We start from the raw sequence: 23,535 nt of genomic DNA on the forward strand, positions 1-23,535 counted from the left end.
ATATATGATATATACTTTTTGTGGCACAGTGGTTAAGAGCTCGGCTGCTGACCAAAAGGTCATCAGTTTGATTCTACCAGTTGCTCCTTGGAAGCCCTATGGGGCAGTCCCACTCTCTCCTATAGGGTCATTATGATTTGGAATCAACTGGATGGTAACAGGTCTATGTACTTTCTATCTTAATCAAATGAAAGTACGCAACAAAATAACATTAGTAGTTGACTATAAAAACTCATTGCTGTTGGGTTGATTCCAACTCATAGCGACTCTCCAGGACACAGTAGAACTGCCCCATAGGGTTTCCAAGGAGCAACTGAGCTCTTAGCCACTGTGCCACCAGGGCTCCAAGTCGACAACAGGAGGATAAAATGAAGAAAAAGAGGGGAGTAAACGAGAAATAGCCACTCACACATCTGTAACAGGGAACAGAGGAGCAGGGAAGCAGTGGGGTGTAAGCACTAAAGTTAACATTGAGTTGCTCTTTATTAGCTCTTTGATTTCAAATTAGCTGCAACAAGACACCTATTTGTATCCTAGATTATAAAGGATGCATTATGATGACATCTTCAGAATTCAGACTCTAACAACATTTGGGAAAGGGAAATGCTGAAGTTGATCTCTGTGTAGCAAGCTTTTCTCTATAGGCAGGCTAATTAATGGCATAAGCAAGCTTGAAAGAGAAATATTTAAAATACTAGTGGAAAACAGGCTTCTAAGAACGTTAACAACACCAATTATTTCTATGCTAATTATAAATCAGGTTTATTTAGCCATTAAAGTAGGTGGCCTAACGACCCCTATTTGATGACACCTTGTTAACCAAACCAAATTTGAATTTCTGTACATACTTGAAAGAGATAAAGTTGAATATGCCTTAAAAATACCCTAATTTGGACTTCCCACTAACTTACTTCGAATACTGCCTAATGGTCCTAAATAGCGAAGTCTTCATTTATTTCACAACGCACACGCAACGATTCTACTCTGAGACAGTAACACTGAGAGATTTAGGTCATATTCAGCTTTATTCTGTCTACAAACTGCATTCAATGAAAAAAAGAGAACAGGATGCAAATATGAAAGGATTAACCTCTTTTGTCAATGGTTTAATAATATATCAAAAATGTAGAGGACCAGGTGCTAAAAAGGATCATACACTCTTCAGTAGCAGGAATAAAATACCCCGGAGTGTTTATTAAAATGGGATCAAAATATAAAGAATAATATAAATGATTTCTGAGGCTTCACATGGCACTGCCCAATAAGGTAGTCACTTTATGTTGTTGCTACTGGGTGCCACTGTGTCCATTCTAACTCATAACGACCCCATGTGACACAGTAGAACTGCCCCATAGGGTTTTCCTGGCTGTAACTGTTATGAGAGCAGATTGTCAGTCCTTTCTCTCGAGGAGCAGTTGGGTGGGTTTGAACCACCAACCTTTTGGTTAGCAGCTGAACAGTGCTTAAGCACTGCGTCGGTGGGGCTCCTTAGTCACTTGATAGATATGGCTATTGAAATTTAATTAGAATTGGTAGAATTAAGTACAATTAACAATTTAGTTCTTCAGCTGCACGTTTCAAGTATTTAATAACTGCATGTGGCCAGTGGATACCATATTGGACAGTGTAGCTATGGAACTTTTCTAACATCATAGAGATTTCTGTTAGATAGTCCAGTGGGTATTCATTTCTTAAAGCCAAATTATGTTTTTATTTTTATTATTAGAAAGTATTTGTGATTTTTTTTTCTGAAAAGATATTTGGTAAGAGCATTATGCCTTTTCCCTTTACCCTATTATAATAATCTCAAATTCTCTTTGAAGGTAGACAAGATCTCTCTATCTCTTTATCATAAATAGAAAAAACAAAGAAGCACCTATGGAAGTTATAAAAAAAACCCAGCGAGTAGGCCCTTTAAAACATAGGTAATTAAATGGAATCTTACTAGTGCCAGGGATACTACAAAGGACAACAAAATAATGTAATAGTTGAGATGTGACTTTCCCTGAATTGTCACTCCTGAAAGATCATGTTTCATGTTTAGAAATAAATACTTAGGTGAAAACTACAGATGCTGTTTATGAGGCTTTCTCCTCTCTAGCTCTCCCCCGTCCACCAAATGGCTCTTTGATCCATCCAACATCTTCCAAATCTGGAAGGAGGCCTGAGAGCTGAGGGCTGCCAGTGCTCACGTTGCAGGGACCTGCCCAGAGCTGGATGTGTCCACCTAACTGACAGAAACCATCCTCCCTCCTTAAATTGCCAGGAAAAAAATACCCTCCAAAATCCTTGGCAATAATTTCCCAGAGGGAACACCTGCTTTATTTTCAATTTTGTTTATTTGGCTCCAGGGAACTATAAATTAGTTACGTGTTTACTAGATTAAAACCTCAAATTTACAATTAAAAGCCGATGGAACCTAATCCTTACTGGTGAGACATTTCCGGCACAGAGGGCTCTTTCTCACTCAGCTGTGCGGTCCAGGGACCTGATATGAACATGGAGTTCCCCGAGAGTCCATAGGAGGTCATTTCTCAGAATCACCCCAGAGGAGCCAAGAATAAGATGAATAGGGTACCAGAATTCCCAATAATTGAGGAGCTGCCCAATTTAATTAGATGTGATACATGAGGAGGGCTCACAATTTCAAATGTTTTGTGAAAGGAAATGTGTCCAGGTTTACAATCCTAACTTAACAAAACATACGTTTAAAACTGCAATACTTAACATTGTAAGAAAAAGACATTTTTTCATTTTATTCATTTATGTCAAACATGATGTATACGTTTTAAAAAGAAAAGTTACTAATCTGGAAATTAAAAACAAAATTATTCAAATAATAATATCAAATAGTTTGTATAGAATGTATTAGTTTACATTTGATTTGATGACAAAGGATTTTTTTGTTTGTTTGAAAATAAGTATTATCAATACCACGCAGTCGTTTCTGACGTCTACTAGATGTTTTATGATTTCAAAATGTGAGGATGGAATGCTAAGAAACATTATTTCACAAGAAAAAATATTTTCTGAGTTTGTTACAATTAAAAGACAAATAAAGGAACATAAAGCCATGTTTGACTGATGAATAGTTAGAAATTAACTTTAACCGCCATTCCTGAGGAACAACTTGGAGTGTCCCAGTCTATAGGTTCCAGCACACCGTATGTAGTCCTTATAAACTGCTTTTTAAATGGCTTAACATATGAGTGGTAAAACTAATATAGTCAGGAAGCCAGTGAATATGGCCGATTGAAGATAAAATAAAATAGGAATGTCCACTGAATCCACCCTCTCTCTAATAAAATGTCTGATGATTTTTCCACAGTGGGATTTGCTAAGGTAAAATTCCTTGACCACAGCTACTAATGAAGAAAGCATAGATCTAGAAAGTTTTTAACTAAGACTTTAATCGTTGTTTCTTAGCTCATTGTTGATCAGGGGATCTTATCTATATTCATCACATTTCATTCAGTTTTGATGAAAATGGATGACAAAATATCAATGAAAAGATAAAAATTTTCATTTTCTACAAGCAACGTGAAGAACAGGTTTTCAAGGCAGGCATTTACAGTGAGTTATGCAAATCCTTCATTCTGACAACCAGAGAAGGTACCAAGGCATATTCCATGAGAGACTACATGGTCCAAGTAAATAGCTTATTTTGAATATAACACGAGTGACAGGCCTTGCTATTTAATATCGACTGCGATAAGCCATTGCTTTTAACACTGACACCTCAAACTGAATTTATGACAATCAAATCTAGCCAACTTGCTACCTTTTTCTTTCCAGGAAAGGAACTTTGAAGTCTCTCTAGACTCCACTCTCTCTTCACCTCCTATGATCGATCAGAAATCAAGCTTTGCTCCTTCTACGTCTCACATCTTTCTTAGATCCACTCCCACTTCTCTATTCCCACTGCACTGCCTTATTTCAGACTCCCAGATATTTTCATCTGTAATAACACTCTATCTCTAACCACCTCTCTGAGTCAATCTAGTTTCTGTTGTTGTGTGATGCTGAGTTGATTCCAACTCATAGCAATCCTATAGGACCCTATATGACAGAGTAGAACTGCCACATTGGGTTTCCTAGACTGTAATCTTTATGGAGCAGACTGCCATGTCTTTTCCATGGAGCCACTAGCGGGTTTGAGCCACTGACATTTTGGTTAGTAGCTGAGTACTTAACCATTACACCAAGGATCTACCTAAAATGATCTGATAATCTCATCATTTCAGGGCACTACTTAAATTTCCTGGTTTATTATGATAAAATAAAAATATATCTGCCACAAGCTGTATGTCTTACAGGCATTAAAAAAAAATGCTGTTAGTGGAAAATTTCAAACCTTTTACAGATGTTGAAATCTAAATGGTATATGACTAGGTTCTTGCCGGAGCAAGAAAAAATGCATTCAGTTAATTGCGAGAAATTCATGTGAGCGGCTTTCCACAAGTGACGCTGACAACAGTGATTACAACTTAGTACCTGGAAGTTTTGATGTCAATGGTCCCGATCACCAGTTTAACACTGTGTGTGGGTTATATGAAAATATCACTTGAGACCAAATGTTGAGAGTTTCATTTAAAAAAAAAACAAAAAGAATTGGTGTGTGCATTTATTTGGTTATTTTTTGTTGTTGTTAGTTGCCATCAAGTCGATTCCAACTCATGGCTACTCCACATGTGCAGAGTAGAACTGCTCCATAGGGTTTTCAAGGAGCGCCTGGTGGATTCAAACTGCCGACCTTTTGGTTAGCAGCTGTAGCTCTTAGCCATTGCACCACTAGTGCTTAGCCATTTGTGCCAACCAAGAACTCCTTATGTGGTTATATAAAAAAAAAACCCAAAGAAACAAAAACCCTAAAACCAAACCTGTTGTAGTGAAGTTGATTCCAACTCACAGCGATCCAATAGGATGGAGTGGAACTGTCCCATAGGGTTTCTAAACGTGGCTGGTGGATTAGAACAGCCAACCTTTTGGTTAGCAGCTGAGCTCTTAACTACTACACTACCAGGACACCTATGTGTTATACACATAGTTAAATATAATCTTTATCACTTGCAAAACAACATACACGTAAAGCATGATGTTGTGGGAAAGGTACTTGGTTTAAGTTTTGTCACTGCCACCTATCGTCTGTGAGTCCTAACTGAGTTGCCTAACCACTCTGTTGTTATGCTTGACATCACAACGATCGTGAGGATGGCGAGGACCAGGCAAAGTTATGATCTGTTGTACCTAACAACAACCACAGTAACTCTGTGCCCCAGTTTCCACAACTGTAAAAATGGGTCTAACCATACCTTCCCATCTCCTTTCACAAATTAATATTCTATCAAATGCAAATGATGCAAAAACACTTTGTAATATACCAAGCTTCTTACAAAATGTGAAGTATTTAATTACAATTAGGTGTTATTGTGAATTGGGGAAGTCTCACTACAGTTAATTAAATCTCAGTAATCTGGCCAGTATGCACCCAGGGTCCCCGTACATCACTTACATGAAAGTGCCTGTACACATGTGAGAAGCCAGATTTGACAGCCCGTCCTCTCACCCAAGCACATTCATACTCATGCAGGTAAATGATCACATAAGGCACCCAGGCATTCTCAGGTAAGCGGCTTCAGCTGCAGAATGAGATCATCCTTCTAACCGAAACAAGCATGTCAGTAAGAGTACACTCTGAAGTGAAGGCTCGTGTCTATACCTGGCTCCTTCAAGCGTGGAGGCTAGAATCTCACCGTAACTTTCTGTCATAAAGGAGCTAAATTTACACAGAGGCCAACTCCTTCTTCTGATAAGGAAAGACAGCTGTCAAAGAAACTAGACCTGAATTGAGGGCAGTTGTAATGCACAAAGGCTCTGCAGATTTAATATTGTAAACTGTAAAAGGTAAGAGATTATAAAAATGGGGATTATTTCTAAGAACCCAAGGTGCAGTAAAGGTGGATAAACTCCCTGCACCCTAAACAATGGAAACTGGAGGGTGACTCAAAGCCCTATTAGATCCTGGTAAATAATCCTCCCTGCTGCATGTATTAAGTTTATAGCTGGGGGGGGGGGATAGAATATTCTAGAAGTAAGCCTTTAGCTAAAAGTAATATCTTGGCCCACGTTCAAAATTTTAATTCTTTGATTTAAGGTTTACTTTAAAATAAATGTTACCTAATTAAAAAAAAAAAGTTCATGGTACACGTGGCCAAAATTCCTTTATGCCTAAGCTAAATATACCTAGAAAAAGATTCTTAGAGGCTTATAGAATATATAAAAGAAAAATTTTAAAGGACAAGGAGCCAGGAAGCCAGTCCTATCCCCCATAATGATTAAATCAAAGTTCAGATATCAAGAAATAAAGACTAAACAGTAGCTTTAAATTTCTTTTCCCGGAAGCACGATACTATAAGACAAATATATGAATAATAAGGTGGTATCTAAATTTGGCCACCCAGCATATAAATGGAAGATAATTTTCAGGCCTGTTTTGAGAGCTAATTGCTTCTGACGGAAATCAGGTTTGATTTGGTTTAAACTGGTTACTGAGATGGCTAAACACCTTAGATATCTGTAACTAAAAAAAAATCTGGAAATAGAAATAATAAGTCATGGCTAGAGACTGTGGGTCCTTAAAAACAAAAGGCTGACAATGATATAATTGCAAGTTCTTTCAAGTTGCTACTTTCAGGTGAATCTAGCAAATGAAATGTTAAGAGACGATACCTCCCTTCAGAATCAGAGCTCACTTAAAAGCTGAGTTCTCACGAAAAAAAAAAATCACTTTAATTCACACATTTTTATTCTTTTGACCTGGGTCTCAGTGAATGTTACAATCAGGAATCCTCACAACACCCCTGTGAGGTAGGTTTGTGGAAGGTATGTACAATGCCAACTAGTGACTCCACCTCAAAGCATCAACTTGAAAGTATCTGCAAGCCACAGAAGCTTTCTCAACTGTGGTTAGCCTTGTCGGCCACCTGGAAGCTTCGGTTTTACCCTATGGTGCTTCCTACCTCACTCCTAAACCACTGAATTATGTTTTTCTCTATCAGATGGACTAGGGACCAGAGAAAGCAATAGTCCAGAGTTTGAATAATATTCATATACACATTAAATTTTAATACATTTTCAGTTTACATATTGTACATAAATAGACATAATTATTATTATTATTTTTTTAGAATATCCTCCATCTGCTACTCTGAATAAGAACTGAGCAAAATATTATCTCAGTGTGTTTAAGAGGCTTCAGGATCCAAGACCCAGAGTTTATCTAACAAAGCTTGTTATCTTGTCCATGATCAAGAACATCCTGTTAATGGCCAACTATTAAATTCAGCATTGGAATGAAAAAAAAAAATTCCAGTAAATTCCATTTGTTAACTGATGGATAATGGAGAAATCCTTTTTTTTTGTGGGCGAGTGGATAATTGGGACTCACTTTCTAATTACGTCTTTATGAAGAAGTAGAGACCATTACAGTGCCCAATCAGTGTGACTTCATTCTCTTAATCAATAAGACGCTGCTGTTGTAGGAATTGACCAAAGCTCTTTAATAAAATACATAAAGAGTAATTACTGAAAAGGACCCATGCATGAATTATCCTAGAGAACTCTGGTGTAAATCTTAAAGGGACTAATGCATGCCCCTGTGTTTGGGAAAGCCACCCAACAGATCCTTCTGACTCAGATGAAAAGGTAACAGATGGAGGGGTATCATTATTAAAAGGTGAAAGAAAAAAAAAAAAGATTATTCTCTAAGGTTTCCTCAGTTTAGACAGACATGTTATCTAGTAAAATTTGGTCATTTAAACATTAGACTTTTTATGGCAACCATTTTATTGAAATCCCTAGTTTTTTAGATCCAGGAATAGAAATGGACCATTTCAGAAAATTGGCCAAGTTTTGATGTCCCAGAAAGAGTCAATCAAAATGGGATTTACTTTTCTCAAAGAATAGATTTAGGAATAGATGAGTCTTTTAGGTTAGCCAAAATTAGAAAAAGGCTATCTGCCCTCTGGAAGACAAGTTTTTGTCTCCAGGAAGAGGTGGGAAGGAGGGACCTAACCAATCCTACACTGTACTGGAGGATGTGAAGGCCAAATGGCCTCCCTCTGAAGATGCTGATGTCAAAGAGGACCATCAACCCAACTTCCAGGATGAAAAAAAAGACGAGAACAAAGTTCTGAAACTGTAGAAATGGGACCGGTGAGCTCAGCAGGTCGGCTTGGAATTTCAGATCAACATAGACTTCCAAGCTCAATGTCAAGGGATGCAAATGAAAACTAAACCGGATAGAAAAATATTCTGGTCTCTGGGGGCTTCGAGACACTAACCAATTAGAAACAGTACTAAATACAAGTTGTGCAAAGGCTATTTTCTTGGTTACAGATGGCCTGATGGAACTGGAGATACGTCAACTTTTTGCAAAGCATTTTTCATCAAGAAATTCAAAGGAATGTTGCCATGTTCTGATGTGTTGGCCCAGTTCCAAGTGGGGTGAATCACGTTTGACATGGGGGAATATGGCTTCATGCCACGGGAAAAAAAGATGCATTAACAAAGTGGGCTGAATTGTTCTTGCTAATGCTGTCCGTTTTGAGATTCTAAAAGCTATTTTGTCCATTAGGCACTGCTTTGGATGAGGCTACAGACTTTAAAGCTGTTAAGTAAGAGGATACCCTCCAGGTGTTTAAATTCCATGAAGATAACTCCAAGAGTCTTGTGACGAAAAGTGCTAGTTCAGGAAGTCACTGAACATGAGCAGATGATCTATGGCACTAGCGCCTTGAACAGGGATCCTGTAAAAAACGACATGGGTGTGAAACAAAATCCTACACTTAGTGACAACCCTGGTCTATCGCAAGGGGGTGGGGGTGTGGGAGTGGAGAGAGGATAGCCAGGAAAGGAATCAAATATAGGCTTGGAAACAGCACTTTCCTTACATTGGTAATGAAGTCTTTTCCAAGCAAAATGAAAACCAGGCAATTTGACATGATGGTATTTGTAACATGTCACATGTGGAAAAGATAATTAAAGACATTTTAAAAAAATATTCTTGGTTCTCATCATGCTGTGGAACTTTCTTTCAAGTTGTTTGTCTTGCCCATCTTTCTTTACATATACCTGAACGGCTACTCCAACTTGAGTATCTAAATTTTTAATATACTTTCTATAAAAAAAAAAAAAAAATAACTTGTACCAACTTCTTCCAAAACCTGTCTGGGAACTGAGTATGGATGAATCTTCACAATGTCAATTGTGGCTCACCATATTTGTGTGTGTGTGTGTGTGTGTGTGTGTGTGTATAGGGGTGTATACACCCCTATACACACACACATGCAAAGGAGAAAGACCACAATGCCTTAGGCTGGGGGTATAAATGTAGGTGATTTTACAATATTTATGCTTAAAATACAGGAAAAATTACAGGCATAGAGGAAATGGAGGTAAAACTATTAGAATTATGTGTGTGTGTATGTTTGTATTGTTGAATACCATGACTACACAGATTAATAAATTAGATTATCACTATCCTAAAGAGTATTAACTACGACCACAGAGTATTTAAGAAATTAACTATTACAGTGGTAGATTTTTTGTCATAAGTGCTATTTAAATATCCGTAATTTAAATCATTATATGAATCACTAATTTTTTTAACGTCAATTTTTGACTTTTGAATTTGCAATCATTTCCTAAAAACTGGAGAAACTTTGTAAAGTCTCCCTTCTATGTATATGGATATCTGAAGAGAAAGTACTTAATGCTTGGAAAATTCAAGATAGGAAGGATATGACATGAAAAAACTAGCGGAAAATAAAAGGGAAAAAGGCAGGATGGATTGCCCTGCAAAGTGACTGAAGTGAGGACATAGCCATGTGTGCCAAGTAAAGGTACTGATGTGACAGGTGATCTCACTTTAGACATTTTTCTTTTTAAATCACACACCTTTTTTTTTTTTTGGTGAACTACTAAGTGGATAAAAAAAACTAAGTGGATAGATTTTTAAAATAGAGAATTAGTTTCATTAAATCTTACTTGAGTTCTTGTGAACTGGTGGCCAGCATACTTCGAATGCTTTTGTCAGCCAATGGGCAGCCAGACAGACTGTAAGACAGGTCAGGAGATTCAAGTAAGTCAACCCTCTAAATAGCTGAAACCTCCCGGACAAACACAACATAAAGATTGAAATTAAAAAGTTCAATGCAGAAAAGCGATGGGGGCAAGTGCTGTATATTGAATTTTTATAAAATCAACTCTGAATATGTTGAAATATAAATTCAAGAAAATTTTTCAATTGATAAACTTTTTTTTTTTTTTAAAGATGAGATAAAATATTTATATTCTTTTGCTTAAAAGTTTAAAAAGGAAGTTTGCGAATTTAGGTAATTTATTTAAAAATAAAAGACATTATACAACACATAAATTAGCATGCTTTTAAAGGTCAACATATAGCACTTAAAGGGTTGACACGTAATTCAACATTTTTACTTTGACAGCATTGTTGAGGTAAGCTGAAAACAATAAATTGAAAAGACAGAATCCACCATGAAAAAAATGAAGTCACACCTTCTATGTGAGGCGTAATTACCAGTCACATGACCACTCCCATCACACCCCGGTGTTGGACATCTGCCACCAAACAAAAACAAAACAGCCAAAATAGTAAGTATGTTTAAAAAAAAAAAAAAAGCTTTTAAAAAAGTTTCATTGTTTCCAGTTTAGCTGCAATGTCTGCAAGGGGATTTAAGCACCCTAAAGAAAAGCTGCGAAGTGCACAGGATTAAATGAAAATGGCGTCTCCATACAATAGAGCGTCATTAAGAACAAGCAAATACACAGTTAGCTTCTCACTTTACTGAACTAGCAATTGGAAACATTTATATGCTGCGAATGTCGCATGCTCAAACAGCAAGGCATATATACAAATCCAGTTTTTAAAAATAAGCCAAAGAAAGGGAAAGTTAGGAAGAGTCATAATTTCACCTCACATTATGCTTACGTTATTAAATCCTTTTTGCTCTCCTTGCACTGAGGATACTTGGGCTTGGGACTCGGGATGGTCACTTCCCCAGGATACCGCCTTTCTTCTAGAGCTTCCTGGAATGGATCCAACTCTTCTGGCTGTAGGCAAGACACAGCTTCAGAGCCACACAGATGATAACATGAGACACAGACCAGAGAATGTGACAGGGGGCTGTGAGGATGGTTCTCTACATTTTCCACCTCTTACTACTCTACTTTTTAAAATGGTTGTATATCGTCGTCCTGAGTAGGGCCTTTTTTGAAAATGCAAACTGAGCTTTGTTCGGAAAGTATCTCTTTTCTACGGTGCACCTTATTTTCTCATCAACTGTAGTAAATTTCTACGATAATGAAAAACCACCAGGGGACACAGCCCATGTTCAATATTAAACTTGTTGCTGTCGAGTCGGTTCTGACTCACAGCAAGCCTACAGGCTTCAGAGTAGAATTGATCCATATGGCTTTTTTGGCCGTATGTTAACAGAAGCAGATTGCCAGGTCTTTCTTTCATGGTACCCCTGAGTGGGTGTGAGCCACCAACCTTCAGGCTAGCGGTCATGGAAAACCATTTGAGTCATCTAGTGACCTTTTATGTTCAATATTACTTTGGAGCTAATCATGACATGGGGTCCCTGGGTGGCACAAAAGGATACGCACTCGATCGCTAGACAAAAGGCTGGTGGTTTGAACCCACCTAGAGGCACCTTGGAATACAGGCCTAGCAATCTTCTTCCTAAAGGTCACAGCCTTGAAAACCCTACAGAGCAATTCTACTCTGTACACATGGGATCATCGTGGCTGGTAATCGACTCCATAGCAACTAACGACAACATAATCAGGACACTGGACGGGAAAATGGTCAGATAATCAGGGAGACTATTTCAAATTTGGTCTTTCTCTACCCGTGCTCGATACATAGTTGTTGGTAAACTGCTGTCATTGATGATATTTTTATTCCACACAGAGATGAAACTCTATATCTAAAAATATTTTAAAGCTGAGATTTTTCTAATAATTGGTAAGCCTTTTGTGTATATATATAATATATGTATATATACATATGCTTTTAAGACCCAAGGGAATAGAAAACTAATTTTGATGAATATTGAAATTTTTTATTATTCTTATGCAGCATTTTCTTTTTTTTAAGAAAGAAGCTACTTTTGAAAAGGAACTCTGATGGCACAACAGTTAAAGCACTCGACTGCTAACCGAAAGGTTGGTGGTTCGAATCCACCAGCTGCTCCAACCAGAGAAAGATGTAACAGCCTGTTTCTGTAAAGATTACAATCTCGGAAGTCCTATGGGGCAGTTCTACTCTGACCTATAGGGTCACTATGAGTCGGAATCCAGTCCATGGCAGAGGGCTTTTTTTAAGACTACTTTTGAGAATGGTGTCCAATTGCAGAAACAGGGAAATTCCTATAGATGGCAATGTTCAGCAAAAATGTCTCATAAGTACGTGTACCTCGCGCAATTAGGTTTAACTTCTCTGACAGTCAATATGGTGAGAATATTTCTGCCGATTTATAAGGGCTTAATTTTAACTAAAATAAATTTTGTGATTCAGTTATCATGCCTTATTTGGTAGGAGAGAAAAATGTTACAGAATTAAGCTTGCCACTCAGATTCCATTCTCTTTTACACGTCTAGGTACTTAAAACAGCTTGAAGAATAAAGATAATACACTTTGAGATGTAATGGCCTTATGAGCAGATGAATTCCTTGCCACTTCTTACATATAGCTATTGTTTCCTTTTTCCTGCACCCCCTTGTTTCTGTAAGACACTCTTGCTTTGAGGTGGTCTCGCTATTGTATTCAAGAAGAATTTCCATTTTCACTGAATAAAGAAGATGTCATAATTTTCAGAACTGAACACTGGAGAAAAAAGTCAGCCGAATAAAGAATAAAGTATTCTTCATTTCTTTTCTTAGCTTAAAAGGTAGTTAACAACCTAAATTTCAAAATTGTAATGACTTCAAAAATATGTTCTTGACATCATAAGTGTTTCGGTAATATTATAGTTGGTGAAGATTTAGATGACTGAATTGAAATAATTTATTCAAGGCTGGAGTATACTGTCTTGAATATTTTAAGTTTCTTAAAGAAAAGGCACTGTCCCTAGCTTCAAAGAGCTAGGTAATAAACGGTTGACTTGTTTGCTCTTAAAGTATTTAAAACACTCGCCATTTTCTACCTGCACAGAAAACCCTATATTATAAAAATCTGTCGCCCAGGAAAATGCACTGATACCCTCGCTGTTTATACATGATTGTAGACAGACTCTTTGCGACAACACACAGCTATTAGAAAACAAAATTCATCAGTTAAGATACAGTCAAAATGTTTCACTCAGATCAATGTTTGTCACAAATCTCTTCCGGGTTGACAAAAAATGTTTTTTAGGTCCTGATAAGCTAAGGGTCCTATTTAAAGAGAGAATACATATGGTCTTAAGGTGTGTGCAAATGGGGCTTCCCTTCCGCTGAGGCTGAGCTCTAAAGCTTAGGAGTCTACGAAGTCAGGCATCAAGGAAAAGGACGTACAGTAACCTCTTTGCAGTCATCCTCATCTATCCTTCTGGGTTTCATTTTGGTGTAGTCTACTGGCAAGTCCCAGCAGTCCCCCTCGTTCAGCTGAAAACACCGATTGTTCATCGCTGCCTGTTGTTGGGGGGACATGGGCTCCAAAGGAGTCAAAATGGGGCAACAGCCATCTCGCAGCCTCTGCTTATTCATGCTGAGGTCCAGAGTCCCATTTTCATCCACCTCCATGTCTGGATTCTGTCAAGATAGAGACACACGGTGATGTGGCTTATGCCCGACCCTCTTGTAACCACCATGCTTCTATCTGCCCAGACTGTAATCCTGTCTCCAGCCAATACAGAATTCAAAGGCTGAGTTCCTTACATTCTCATTCAAGCTTCCATAAACATCTAACGTAAGCAGAAAGGGTCTGTTGGTCCATTTATTTTATTCCGTGTTTAGCTGTGAGTATGGTTGGACAATACATCTATTTCTCTATTTCCCTATTAAATACATCTCTGTTTTCAGAAAGTAGCCTAGCCAGAAAAAAACCAAACAAGTACCTAATTTCAATCCCATCCCGGTCCAAATACTTTTTAAGAGATTAGAACCACACATGCGTACAAGCCCGTGAGCACACACACAGGCTTGCCATTTCTCCTTTAGTTCCATTGGTGCTAATAGCTCAAGAGTTAGAGAGGAGAAAAACGAAAGAGATAGAGGGATGAAGGGAGGAGGGAGAAGGCATTAGAACTTATTTTCTAATACAAAGTCCTATGATGAAGAAAATTTTCCATTCTAAGACAGGGAGAAACTCACTCACAGTTCAAGATATCTCTATTACAGTGATTATGGTCTGACCTACTGTAAATTTCAGCAAACCTGCAATTTTAGTTAACTGGTTAAAAAAAAAAAAAGCAGTACAGGCTGAGTTTTTTTTTTTAAGTGATGCTTTGAAACATCAAAAATTCTTCCAGGCTTGCCTTTCGGTAAGAAAGAGAGAAGGAAGGACGTGTGGAGGACAGAAAATAAGAAAAATGAAAATATCCCCAACAATCCTCCATTTTTTCCCTGAAGAGTTACATTCTCCTGAAGAAAAATTTGATTTCACCCTGGCATGGATGCCGCTGCCTACACAAACGTCTAGCAGCTCTCTTTCCTTTCCAGGTAACAACAGAAGGAGGCTGCCTCGAATGAAAATCCCATCCTTTGGGCTGTTACCTTGAATAAATTACACAGTATTATTCAGCCTGAACTCTGTCAAAGTGCATTTCTGATTGCAGCTTTGACACTAATTTAAGCTTCATAACGTTGGATTTATTCTCTCAGTCTTAGTTTAATTTTAATAAAGTGAAAAAAAAAATGGGAAGAGCTTACTGGTTTTTTTTTTCTCTCTCCCTCTAGTCACAGAATCTCTTCCATGCTAGTCTCACATCTTAGCAACCCTGATCACAACGAAAGCTGCATGCTCCTGACGATTCTCCAATATACAGGAATAAAGATATTCATAGAAAAGAAAGCATTTGCAAAACATAAAGTTACTGACCTTTCTCCATTCATATAAATTACACTTATTTCTAACAACTACTGTCAGTGTGGTGAGCTCATGGTGCATGGCCAAGAAGCTTTAGATAAGAGAGAAGGAAAACCTTTGTTTTCTGGAAAAGAGGTGAACATGTCCGCCTGCCTCAGCCTCTGCTCTGAGAACACCCAGTACAGCGGGCTCCCTGGCACTGCCTGGCTCTCCTCCGCCACCTAGCGGCCCCCGCGAGGTAGCGCTCCCCTAGCTCTCTGGCGCATCTTAACGCTGCTGTAAGCGTGGGCAACGAATCAACGGATAAGAAAATGAAAAACATGAAACATTGCATAACGTTTTAGCTTCTATAATTTTTAAAACTAATGATTGCTAGCTAGGATTGCAGGAAGGATGAGATGTTAGTGTCAAAATCAGATTTTTTATTTTTTTTTAATTTTGTTTCTCTAGTGCCGGCTAGTATATTGGGAGTGGGGCGAGGGCACACTCACTCCCTGGCATGTTATGTGATCATGGAGCTATTAAATCTTATAAAATTTTAAAGTTCAAGTCATATTACTTCTTTAGTTTGGTTTTCTCTGTGCGGCCATTTGAGACAGGAAGAAAATTGTGGGGTACCCAACGTTTACAGAAGTGATCCGTGATGCTAATTAGGGTTCATTTATACATATTAATCCGAAAGACCTGGCCATTTCTCCTCATTTAGAAAACGAGGACTGGTAAGACCATGGTGCTGTGAAAGGTACTGTAAGCAAACTTGCAGTAATTTTTCAAAAAAAAAAAAGCGTTTATGTAATCACTGAGTCTACAGACTCCAGCAGAGTTTAAATCCTAGGCTCCTATCATTAGCCCTGTATTTTTAAGACGGTCAGTTTGACCTGGCTTGAAGTGACTCAGCATCAGTATTTTTATTTGACTGCATTAAAAAAAGAAAGAAAAAGGCAAAGCCGTAGCTGGTTCCTGGGGAGAGCCGCCTTGCAGAGCGAGCGCGGCAGCCCGCCCCGCGACCTCCGCCGGCACCTTCCGCGCCAGGGGCGTTTACCCGGGCCGCGCAGAGGTCCTGGGGCTTGGTGGACAGGTTCTGCGGCATCTCTCGGCAGCGCGTGGACAGGTTGAGGATGGCCGTGGCGGCCATGTGGGCCGCCTCCATGTCATGCGTGTAGTCGAAGCTGCTCTTGCTGCAGGTACTGCTGGCGCTGCTGCCGCCTCCGCAGCTCAGGTTGCTGCTGCTGCTGGGGGCGTAGCTGCTGGTGGTGCTGCTGGTCGGGCTGGGGTTCTTACAGTACCGCTTCGCTGTGGGGGCGCAGGGGGGACGGGGGAAACAGAGAGGAGCAGAGGTGACTCCAGAGGCCGAGCACGCTACGCAAAGGAACCGAGCCAAACCGAAAAGCAGAACAAAACCCACTGCCCTTTTCTGTCGCCCCTCCAGTCTACACCCTAACTTCTAGGTTGTTTTTTCTTCAATTTATTTAATATACACAATATCAGTGGGGGGCGGGGGGCGCGGAATCCTAACGATGTCACTGGGTTTATGCATTAAAAAAAATTCCTTTTTTTTTTCTTTTTGGTAATTGTTTTTGAATGAGGAGAGGGTTGGGGGCTGGGTGAGGAGGAGGATTCGTGCATACCTAAGGGGCTCACGGCTTTCTCTCCACTCCTAATTGCTGATGAGCTCATTTCATGACTGGGACCTCCGCAGATCTCTCGTCTGGCAAGCGATTGGCTGAGTGGAGGCCAATCAGAGCTCACCGTTGTAATGTGCAGGCGACCCAGATTCACAAGGCACCTGGGGACCACCTCCTAGGCCTGCTGGATCGCGTGCACTTTGGGAAGCGGGTTTCCAGCCAGACATACCGACCAGACTCATAGGGTCACTGTGAGTCGAAATCGACTCAATGGCTATGGGTTTTTGGTTTAGACAGACCAGAAACTCCTTTCCTTAAGAAAATACTTTTATAATTTTAATAAAGAGCCACTGTAATGAAATAGTGATGGCTGAAGGGGAGAAAACAGCACATACCCACAGGCATAAATAAGCCCAAGACGAATTTTAAACAATGCAGAGTGGCCGTTTGGTGATACTCAGATATGCACGCTACATGCCACATGCGGTAAATCTCTTCATATTTAATAGCCTGTCCATCACCCAGCAACAGGGCTTTACTTACAGGACTCTGGTAGCTTAGTGTTCCTTTCTGAACAGCCCTCGTCACTAACAGCCAACAGGCACTTAAGAGCCAGTGTTATTTTTTTTAGAGCCGTTTAAAAACCTCCTTTAGTACATGGGTGAGAAAATGTTTGGAGCAATGATTTATTATGAGGGGCTCTTTTTTACTGACTTATTATCACTGACGGGATCAGTTAAGTCACAGGATGTTCATTTGTCCAAAGGCCAGATATTGTGTCTTGAATGGGTGGAGTAATTACCTAAAGGTGAGCCTGGGTGGTGTGGGAAGAGCCACCACAAAAATGTCTCCTTCTGCAATGTCCTAAGGCCCTCCATTAGAGAGTCACTCCTTTTATTAAGCATGGCGACCTTGAGTGGTTCTTTCTTTAAAACCCCAAAAATATCTTAAGAGGGGTAGCACACTGCCTCTGGTACCTTATTTCCAAAGCTTTCTTCAGTGGCCAGCATGAGGGTGTGGCCTGAGTGGACCTGATGAGGAGCCAGGGACGGGGGGAGGGAAGTTTTATGAAAAAGAGAAAGGAACTGTTAAATACTAATTTGGACTGGTTTTCAGTTTTGTTTAGGGCCTGTCCTGGTCCTAACTGGCCAAACCCTGGGCTAGATACTTCTGATAGAAACTTCGATTATGGCCATTGTTGAGAGGAGAGGGGGAGGATTTAACATCCTGTCACTGGTCTCGCTGTTTTTGATATTGTCATTAACCGGTTCTACAACTGGAGGCCTCCCACCCTCACCCTTCAGGCAGACTTCCTCAGCGGTTTCCCTCCCAAATGGGAAGAAACAAAACAAAACAAGTTTAAACCAAAAAACCTGCTAATACAGCTAAACACAATCATTATAAGAAATATTAAGAAATTACCCCCAAACACTTTATTAAAATACAAATAAAGAAAGAATTAAGCTTTCATTATTGATTAATTTCGATTTTGGCATGAAGAATATGTTTTAATGACCTAAAGAATGAAGCATATAATTTCCACATCATAGTAGCATGACACTTGTAAAGCAGAGGCAGCCACAGGGTTAGCAGAAGTGTGAGGACTGGAGCCCCAGAACCTAGCTGGGCCAACCTCCAATCTCATCTCAGCTCCCTGCCAAAAGCTATAAAGCAAACCATACAAGCAACTAAGCCAGTAACTATTTCATACCCAGTCGCCCTGCATGCACCAGAGGGTCAATCTAACGACAACAACAAAAAAATCCATGATGTACAAGAAGTAAACTGAAACCAAACCCACTGCCTTCTCCGACTCATAGCGACCCTAGAGGACAGAGTAGAACTGCCCCATAGGGTTTCCATAGCTGTAAATCTTTATGGAAGCAGAATGCCACATCCTTCTGCTGCAGTGAGGCTGGTGGGTTTGAACAGCTGGTCTTTTGGTTTGTAGCCGAGCACTTTACCCATTGTGCCATCAGTAACTTGTAGGTCATGTTACTTCTATTATGTTAACCTAAATTAGCACAACAGTAGGGAATAATTGTTCCACCTGTTGGGGAGTGCAAGCATTGCTGAGACAAGTATCTGACGATATGCATCCTTTCTCTTCTTTGTTAACGCACCTTATGTAAGTAGCAGGAACACCTGGTGATGGAGGTGGGCAGGGGCCGCTCTTTCTGAGCAGCTTCCCTGCAGCCTTTGAGAGCCCACTCTTGCCCACTCTTTAGGTGGGAACCTGATGCAGCTCCTACAAGTGGGCAAAGCTGTGACTTGGGTCACTCCTGCCCAGGCCACTCATGGGGCTAGAGGGGAGCAAACAAGAGGGACGCAAAATAGACCCTTGTGATGTAAACCCCCACCATCATGACTGCTCCAAATCCATTCAGTGACTCGTTTAGTAAACTCCATAAACCACACTCAGACAGTAGCTGTTAATTTGTAGTTTGTGATACTCTGACATGGTCTACAGTTCATGGCTTTACATCATTTAAAATTCTCTTACAAAAACAGAAGTATAAAAATTGTAGGAAAAATAAAATAATACTTATGAGGGATCTTTTTTTTTTCTTCTTCTTCTGGTGAGAGCTACCTACTGGTTCAGGAAAAATATGTGGTCCTCTTTTCATAGATAGGAAAAATAACATAGCGTGGAAATGAATTTCAGTTTCAAAAAATAAAAAAAAATTAAAGGATCAAAACGTTTCTGCATCACAAATTGTCACACACACACGGGTTGGTTTGGGTTAGAGTAGTTAATCAGTGCCCATAGCCCCAATAAGGAATGATTTACTGTGTGTAGTCGGGATACAAAGAGAGTGCTAGTTACTAAGAGAAAAATTAGGCACTTCCTATTGTGAACGCCTCTCATGGTAATGACCCTTTACATTGGTGTAGCCCTGCACAGTTTATAGGATACTTTCAGATGATTTCATTCAACCATCTCTACCACCCTGTGAGATACTACAAGCTCATTTGGCGATGTAGAAACTAAGATTTAGCAAAGTCAAGATTAAGGTCTACAAAGGGAGGAGCCAGGACTGGAGTCAAGGAAGCCAGGCCTCCTGCCCTGATCCAGCATTCAGTCTGTTAAAAAATACTATCTCCATGTGAAAATGGGGTCTTTAACATCCTTGACGTTGCTGCACTTCTTTCTCTCATCTTGCTTGAATTGCTTTAAATCATCTTAAAGTTGTGGTTCTGTTAGAAAAGGCATGGAAGTAATAGTATGTCTACTCCGACTAAGGTTTGAAGCAGAAGATTCTACTCCTCCTGGGTCAGGTCAGGTAGATATGGTGCCTACTCAGTGTTAGCAAGTGACTCAACTGTCAGGAACTGGTTGATGATTTTATCCATGCAAGTCATTCAAACCATCAATTGTGACAAGACTTTCATAGGTATCCTTCAACGATCCTATTTTTACTTTATTCGAAATTAAAATAAGGATTTCTATACTTTCAATCTCCCAGGAAATGAAGGTCTTTCATCCTAATGATTGTTGCTTATTTGGAAATGTTTGCAGAACTATTATTATCAGTAATCATTATGATGGCCACCTCTGAGCATTTCCTCTGGCTCCTGACATTTCTTTCCTGATCTTGTTTGACAGGCATTGCAATTTGACCACTTAAGAGGGGTGGAGGGTGCTGCTGAGCAGCAAGCCCCAAGCGGGGAAGGTGCTCTTCAGGAGGGTACTGCTGTTCTCACCTCTCTTCCCCCAATACTGACAGAGCACTGCTTCCTCAGATTAGAGCAGACTCATAGAGACGGATGCACTATCTTTCTCTTTTGCTAAACAGAGCTATAACCAATCAAATCATTTTTCAATCAATCAGTGGACAAGAATTGGTTAATTTTCTTCTCTGTCCAGCATCTCACTGGAAATCCTGAGAAACAGAATGGCTTTTACTCTAGAGTGCCACACTTGCGTATAATAACAGCAGCAATCTGCTAGATTTTAGACCATGCTGAGAAATACCTTCTCAGTTATTCTCTCCCCTCTACTTCAGGAAAAAGGGAAAACTTTCCAGGATTCGTAGTGGTTAAATACAGCTGTATGCATAAATTAAACAACAACAACAACAAAAAACTTCCGAACAATAATTCTTATTAGCCTACTCTGCTTGTGAGGGTCTTACTAAATGTACGTATTTTATTTTACTACTTCCTTCAACTCCACTTCCTGCAAATAGCACCTCCTTTCGTGAATTAGCATTTTCCTGTCAGGACTAGATAAATGTGTCCTTTCCATCCAAAATTCCTAGGAAAACCAGACAGAAATGAATATAATCAAAAGACATCATCATAAAGTTTTTGCCGTGTGGGACCTGGCTAGCATTTAAGCTTAATTTTTTTTTTTTTTAATTTGACGCAGCCCTTGACACACCATAATTTATGACACTGACTTTCATTGTTTTTATGTAGGTTCATGTTTGTGCTTGATCTTAAGTACATTAAAATGCAGATGCAAAACCTTACATGGGGGAAAAAAAACTTTCTTGTCAGGTTATCCTTTTAGATTTCCTTTGCGATGCAAATATTTAACTTCTGTGATCTGAATTTTTTTCATATCCAAACAAGGATTCTTGATTTCAACCTCTAACTAAATAGTAATTATCTTTTGTGTGGCTTATATCTGCCTGGTGTGCATCGGCACTTTAGGGTTGAAAAGAATCTTAAGACAAGTCCTCTTGCCCACAAAGAGCTTACAATCTAGTGGAACAGAAGACATTTGCACATGAAATTACTAAAGGACAAGATACAGAGCCACGGTGTGCGGTATAGATAATTACAGAGAAAGGACAGGATGTGGTTCACCAACAATGTTTGTAAAGTAAGTCCAGAGAAGGGCAGCTGAAGCCAGGCTAGACTTTTGTCAGAGAGGACTTAATAAAGGAGATATTTCTGGAAGCAGATGTTGAATGTAGAGAGTGTATGGTTAGGTAAAGAGAAATAGTTTTCCAGCTGGAGAAAAGAACGGTCGATCCCAGAGGTTGGCATCGAGTAGGGCAGATGGGTGGTGGGAAAGGGGAGGTTCTATGTTAGAATAATCAACAAGTGGAAGATGATGGAGGGGAATGACTAGAGAAAGACTGGCTAATGCAGTGAGAAGGGACTGAGGTGATGCCACCTGGACAAAGGTAATGGCAGTAAGATGGGGAGGTTGAGCAAAGCAGAGTGATACTGAATGTGAGGAGCGAAAAGCAGAAAGTCCAAAGATGTTCAAAAATGTTTAATCCTAGAGGATTTAAAAGTTGGGAATAACCATAAGGGAGAGTTGTGGGAGGGAGTTCATTTTGGGGCTGGGAATTTAAACAAATGAAGTGTGATATTTTGCCTGGAGATACGAGTGGAGATGTCTTAGAGCAGGGCTCAGCGAACTTTTTTCGTAGAGGACCAGATAGTCTTTGCAGGCCATATGGTCTCTACCACAACTGCTCACACAACGCTGCTGTTGTAGCTCAAAAGCAGCAGCAGAAAATCTGCAAATGGATGAGAGTGGCAGTGTTCCAGTAAAACTTTATTTATGGACGCTGAAATTTAATTTCTTATAAGTTTCATGTGTCACAAAATATACTTTGTCTTTGGATTTTTTCAACGACCCAAAAATGTAAAATCCATTCTAGTTCACCACACAAAATAGGTGGTGAGGTTGGATTTGGTTTTTGCACCATGGTTTTTGACCCTTGTATTAAGCCGAGGAAAAATGTGGGTTTGGAACTCACGTGAGAGGACAGAGTCAGAGATACAGATTTGGGAATCATCAGTTTGTTTTTTTTTTTTTTTAAATCTTTCTTCTTCTTAATAATTTCTCATGCATGGATTTCCAAGTCCTAGAGAAGAGTGCCAAACTCCTCAGCATGGCAAATGAAGCAATGCAGTTGGTTCCTTAGAGGTCTCCATAGTTGTCTCCTGTTCTTCTTTCTCAGGCATCTTAATGCTGGCCTCATCCAACCACTGATACTTTCTATGAATCTGTGTTTCCCTGCCTTCGCAGAAATACACTCTCTACTCAAGTTTATGATCCAGTTTCAAATTTACCACTTTTTAAAAAAAAAACTTTGATAATACACTCTCTACTCAAGTTTATGATCCAGTTTCAAATTTACCACTTTTTAAAAAAAAACTTTGATAAAGCTTACGATAATTCCTTCCAGTAGAGTGGGCTCCTTGCTTCACTATACTGTTAGTATGGGTTTCACGGTCTTATATACATATTTTTTTTGGAATCTCTTCTTTGAAGCTTATTATTAAGAAGAAAATAACAGGCAGGTAGATAAATATATAGATTAATCAATAGATTAACTGATTGATAGATAGCAACTGGCTCAGTGTCTGGAAAAATGTAGGTGATTAAATAAACATTTGTTGAGTGTTTTGGTCACAGTTGGTATGATTGAGGTCTGGTATCCAGAGCCTGGAGAGAGGGGTTCCACAGTCTACCTGGTTCTGCAATTGCAGGGGCCTGATCTCTTGTTCCCGAAGCATCATGTTTTCCCTGCCCCAAACAGGCTGATTTCACTCTTTCTTTAAGAGTAATGACTCAATTATTTGGGCACCTGAAGCGAGGTCTTGGGGAAGACCCAAGGTAACTCCAGACACAGTAAGTAGGTAGTATCTACTGCCTGGTGCCCAGGTACAGTAATGATGCCTCTCAGCTCATATCCCACTGATAGTCCTGACCCTGTCAATCTCATTTTTAGTGGGTACTTTTCTTGATGTTTAAAAAATCTGACAGATGAATCTAGTGGAATAGAAATAGAGTTGCATTGATTTTCTTCTCAGTAAGTTGTGGTAAGAATGTTTCTCTTTTTTTCT

At 39.5% G+C, this 23,535-nt stretch overlaps 1 protein-coding gene across 4 annotated transcripts in view; it reads right to left on the reverse strand.

Annotated features, from left to right (window-relative positions):
* The window catches only part of MYT1L (myelin transcription factor 1 like), a 216,748-nt gene that overhangs the window by 97,949 nt on the left and 95,264 nt on the right, over positions 1-23,535 (reverse strand). For all 4 annotated transcript variants that reach the window (XM_023550392.2, XM_003411868.3, XM_023550391.2 and 1 more), the window contains exons 11-14: positions 16,137-16,387; positions 13,582-13,818; positions 11,012-11,133; positions 10,048-10,116 (exon numbers count right to left, since the gene is read on the reverse strand). In XM_023550392.2, coding sequence (XP_023406160.1) covers positions 10,048-10,116; positions 11,012-11,133; positions 13,582-13,818; positions 16,137-16,387 — 679 coding nt within the window. The remainder of the gene's footprint in view (positions 1-10,047; positions 10,117-11,011; positions 11,134-13,581; positions 13,819-16,136; positions 16,388-23,535) is intronic.

The sequence above is a fragment of the Loxodonta africana genome, chromosome 12 (genome assembly GCF_030014295.1).
Source record: "Loxodonta africana isolate mLoxAfr1 chromosome 12, mLoxAfr1.hap2, whole genome shotgun sequence".
In the NCBI taxonomy this organism is placed as follows: Eukaryota; Metazoa; Chordata; class Mammalia; order Proboscidea; family Elephantidae; genus Loxodonta; species Loxodonta africana.